At 28.9% G+C, this 5702-nt stretch overlaps 1 protein-coding gene across 1 annotated transcript in view; it reads right to left on the reverse strand.

The window, feature by feature from the left end:
* The window catches only part of LOC108694166 (acetylcholinesterase-like), a 60610-nt gene that overhangs the window by 5945 nt on the left and 48963 nt on the right, over nt 1-5702 (reverse strand). The window contains exon 3 of the mRNA XM_018203473.1: nt 4508-4660. Within this exon, the coding sequence (XP_018058962.1) occupies nt 4508-4660 (153 nt within the window). The remainder of the gene's footprint in view (nt 1-4507; nt 4661-5702) is intronic.

Raw genomic sequence — 5702 nt, forward strand, 5'->3', positions numbered from 1 at the left:
ATATATATATATATATATAATGAGAAGAATCAAATTTGAATCATAATAAAATAATAATCGCATATCAAGATATATGATTGAATGTCAATTTCAGATCGGTGTGAGTGTACTCTAATTCTGCGATGCGACTTGAAATTGCAAAAAACAGGTCATGCAAGCGAGCGACAATAAAAAAAAAGGGAAGTAAGCATTTTCGCGCGAGTCTTCGTTTAACCAGTGGGTAAAACCCGTTATTAAGATTACGGCTGGGACGCATGAGTAATGACATCCTCTTTATTTTCAACGGCGCTTCGAAGAAGCGAGCGTTACTAGCTGATAAATTACCTTCTTCACTAATTGCTCGAGCCTTCGTACCGCGGCATTTTGCTTACGTGCGTTTCATAGCTCAGAGGCTGCAATGAAGATAGAGGATAGCGCCAAGTAAGGGGACGAAAAAGAGAGAAAAAAAAGATAAAGTAAAAAGTGCAATGCGAAAGGTTGCGAAAAGAATGCTCTAAGAGAAAAAGAAAGAGCGAGCAAGTGAGAGTGAGAGAGAGAAAGAGGAGAAGAGAATAAAAGAAGAAAAGGGAGGAATGAAGGTGAATGAGATGATACGAAAAAGTGTTTGTACGAGAAGTGAAAACGAGAAAATGCATAGTGAAAAATAGGAAATGCACGGAAATGAGAAATAGGATTGTTCAGAAGCAAGGGAGAAGAAAAAAAGAAGGGCAACATCAAATATAGGAAAAGAGAGATGTAATCAATGACATGGGTTAGATAAAAGTGCTATTTTTCACTTCATGGAAACAAGTTGACAATTGTAGATGTAGACAAATAGAAAAATATGTAAAAATCATAATTTAACATTTTTTTACTAAATTATTTGAATGAATTCGGACAAATGATTAATTATAAAATATTTGATTTTTGATCACATTATTTCTATGATTATTTTATTATTAAATACACGTGAGATAGCTAAGTAAGATACTAATTCTGAAATGAATTAGTGCGTAAAAATTTTTATTTATAATTTCTTCGACTTTTTTCTATATTATTATTTTAAATTTCTATAAATTTTTTTCATATTTAAAATTTACAAAGTTTCACATAGAAAATCTCTTCTCTGAATGCATAAAAGGTACGTAAAAATAATATTAATAAAATAATGTTATAGTATAAAATATATCATACTATTGAAAATATTTTCTCAATATTTCGAAACTCTGTTTTTGTAATCTATAATCATATGTAAGGTAATTGCAATATTTTCTTGAAATATCTCTATTTTTAAAATATTTTCTCATTTATTCAGTAATACAATCTTCGATGTAATATTCATATGTTCATATTTTCATGTTATTTATCAATGCAAAATTCATATGCAAAATTCGTTGATCTCAAGGAAAAAAATTTCTTAAAATAGAAATGATATTACAGGTATCTATATAAAATTTCAATTGTTTGTTTATTTTCTCTTAAAATACACTTTACTAATACGATTTTTTTGGTTTTTTTACAACGACTATCGATACATCAGTCATCAAGGATGCCCAAAAGGATAGAAAACACTCTCGTGAACACACGAGAGAGAGAGCGATACTTCGAGATCGTGTTACCATCAAATTGAATCGTGCTTTGATTACTAAAATACGAAAGTAAGGAACGTTCAATTTTCAAAAATGATAGACTAACAGAATATTTATCCATTATCATGTATCTTTGTTTGATCGAACGCTTTATTCGATTAACATTAAATTATTTTTCTTTATTAGCTTAAAGCTATAAGAAAAATTATATTATATTTTTATATTTTTATCTATTTTCATCCATTGATTTTTTTATTAGCATAATTTTATTTTACGAAGAGAAAAACTGAGAAAGAGCGAGAGAAGGGAGGGAAGGGGGAGAAGGAGAGGAGGGAACAGAGAGAAAAAGAAAAAGAGGAGAGAAAGAGTGTAGACAGCAAAGAGATTATTCGACAAGAACTAAATTGCTCTGATAATCGAATTCATCAATTTCTTGATTACTCTTTACGATTTGACAGTATTCTTGAGACGGGTATTCTTCCACGTGTGCTTTCTATATAAAGATTATGCGTTTGATACTCAGTACCAGGGTGCTCCTCGTCCTGATGAAGTGAACTGCAAGATTCACAAAACTTTGGCATTCCAAGAATGGATCTGGACACGGAGGAAACCCACGGAGGAAACGCATAATCTTTATATAGATTTGACAATATCTTTATAACGCTCGATCTCTGTAATTATTAAACTTATTATACTAACATAAGAATTCTATTATATGCATATATAAAATCACGCTTATTTAAAGAATAAAATTTTGATTTATTTTCCAAAAGAAATACCGTTTGTACTTTATTATTATACATTATTTATTATTATACATTTTCAGAACGTCAATTTAATTGACTTAAAGGAGTTGTCATTATATCACTATGTTAATATCCCTCCATTAGCAAAATCTTATAAAAAAGAAAAAAGTTTTATCAGAAACATATGGCATAATAATAGTAAGATTAATCAGATCAGATATTCAGGATACAGAAAATGGAAGAAATTTACCTAAAAAAAAAAATTTTACCTAATTAAAAAATATATAGAATAAATAATATATTTTTATTCAAATAAATTTATAAATTTTTTGAAAGTTTTTTAGCATATTTAAATATTTAACAAACCTTTAAACGTTAAAAATATTTTTAATAATAAATATGTTTGAAATTAAAATTTTTTCTAGAAATATTTGCTTATTTTGGAAAAATCTATTTTAAGGCAACATTTAAATTATATATCTATTTTTCATATTATTTTCTAAATAGTAAATTCTATTAAAATAGCGCATTTGATTAAATTCAATTAAACTCTTATTAATTTTATTTCGAAAATTGTTCTCAAATAATTCCTTATTATTGTAACATGATTTTTAAAGCATATTATACAATTTTGTTTATAACTCAATAAGATGTCGATAAAAGACATTTCATAATCGGAATAAACGCAACGAAAAGCTGAACATGACAGTAGGAATGACGCGACATATTACAACACAATAGAATGTCCGCATACACGTAGTGTACACAAACTTCTCCCACGTGAGTTTACATTTCAAATAATTTCGGTGGTCACGAGGAGACGAAACAGTAATTGTACAACGTCATGAACGTGCACAATTTGCTGCATTCTGAATTTAAACATTACATCCCGATGATGTAATGGAGGATGCATTATCTTCCGATGTGATAACACCTCGCAAATTGACAAAACGATAAAATAAATCACGTGGACGTGATTTGTGCGTAATTGATAATGTGAATATATGTTTATATTTAGTTATTACTCGCTATCCAAATATTACTCATACTTGATCATTGCTACGGTAGCACATTGATAATTGATTAATGTTACGAGTAAATTCCATGGGACTAGGAAACGCATTAATAATACATTCGTCGTTTACATTAAAACAATTGTTTTCCACTTACTTCACGTTATATTTTGTCTAATAGATTCTGCTGTTTTTTTATCTTTCCATCTCCCTTAAATATATTTCTATCACATAAACTTTTTTATTATATTATATATAAAAGCGACTCAGAATCCAATTTACATAATATTCTTTTGCGGTAATTTCTCAGTTTTGTAAACTCTGTTCTTTCGGCTTACTTTGGGAGAATAGCGATAAAAGTTCAGTACAATAATCGACTCGCTGTGCCGAGTTATTAGTGTTATTAAGTTATTAATGTATTTTTTAACTTTAATGGTTCAAGTTGTTATTTTGTTTACGATTTTTTAGTTATAAAAAAATATTTCGGTCAACATTGAGATGTAAGACTTATTGAATCAAGTATTCCACAACAATAATCTTAGAAACTCAGTTACTTAAATGAAATCTCTATTTCACTATATTTTATGTATCACTATATTTTATGTGTAATTTTATTATTATGAAGAGTAAGTTTTTAGTTTTTAAAATTTTGTTAATTAAAACATTTAAAACGAGAATATTACAAATTATTATACTTAAGATAGAAACTAATAAAAATTTGATTAATATACATACACATAGTGTTATTTTTCATGTTATTATATAATAATATTTAACCTTTTTTTTATATTAACTTCTTACTACACAATTACCGTCATGACTTAATCAATCCTTCGGAATTGTTCAACATGTCTCATAGGTGACGTATATTGAGCCACTTTGCATTCTTGTAAAAAACGAAACTTTTTTTCTTATTTACAAGGTATATTAAAAATTTATAAATACTTAATTATTGTTCACCATTAATCATAATTGTGTGAAAATTTATAACAATCTAAAAAAAAAATTAGCCCCGCTCTACATTATAGAAATCTCCCCCATGAAATTATCAAAATGCATAAAGTAATAACGGTTCATCAACTAGTTATTGGCTCTATAATATCTCTTAAATCTCTTAAAACATTCTTATTGACTAATATCTATCTTATAACGGAACGTAATGATAGATACAATCACTTACCTGCGTGAAAAAGTAATAGTAGACCTTCATGCCGCGATCTGCGAATAATTGCGCAAAATGTGTGGATGGGCAGATAAAGAAATAATCACCCACGATATCTGCTATCGCCCTCTGATTCTGATAACCATCGTTCACTTGATCCCAATCGGTATACTGAAACAAAAATTTGTACATATTCTTACTAAACATTTTTCATTAATGTCCAAGAATGTACTTTTAATAATTACAACATAAGGTAAGGACTAAGAATACGCATTGTCTAAAAATATGCATAGTTAATATCTCGAAATAAACAATAATAAACAATAATGGTTCAATAATAATGATTATCACTATGAAAACTCTCATCAGTTAGTATTAAGTTATAGAAAATTCATAGTATTGTTGAATTATATTTAATAACTATATAGGTTAATATTTTATCAATTATTATTATATTTTTTATTTCCAGACTTTTCACTGTCAATGAAGAATATTTTCAGAAATTTTATTATTAGTTAAAAGATCCTTTATTCGTGTACAAAGTATACAATATAATTCTTTCTTTGTTATGTGATGCAGATATTTGTCAAATTTTTTGTAAGTAATTTTTTATCTAGATGCAACGCTTATAGCTCGCAGGTTAAAAGAGATTACTAGGGCATCGAGCAGTGGTTACATCGAAACACTTTGTATCGTCAATTTCTTCCAATCGAAACGGCAGTAAAGTGCGCGGCTTTACGAATTCATTTCGTTCGATCACTCGCGCGTGGGCGGGATCAGCAGGCGGCATGAATTTATCAAAGACATGAGTTCCCAGCGACCTTTACGCGCACTGTACTCGTATATATATCATCGTAAATGAAAGGTATCCTCGCACTGCCTTGTTCCCGGATACTTAATGAAATGTACATGGAACTCGAGGTTTCACGCAACCATGAAGCAGCCCTTGACAAAGCAACTTTGACGTGCCGTTCTGCTGATCGGAAAGTAATTAGCGGTCAGCTAGCAGAATGAAGCTCTTTGAAGAGTAATATTCCCTCAATACATACGATATCGATTTTCCTCGTAACTATAGCTAGCCCATTACGCACTAGAAAATCTATATAAGTGTCATATTCGTTGCAAAGCATTCCCTTTATAAGATCTTTATAAAATTTTACGATAGAATAACTATCTCATTCTTTTTTTTATATAGACATTATATATATATATA

This window comes from Atta colombica, unplaced genomic scaffold (genome assembly GCF_001594045.1).
Source record: "Atta colombica isolate Treedump-2 unplaced genomic scaffold, Acol1.0 scaffold116, whole genome shotgun sequence".
Lineage (NCBI taxonomy): Eukaryota > Metazoa > Arthropoda > Insecta > Hymenoptera > Formicidae > Atta > Atta colombica.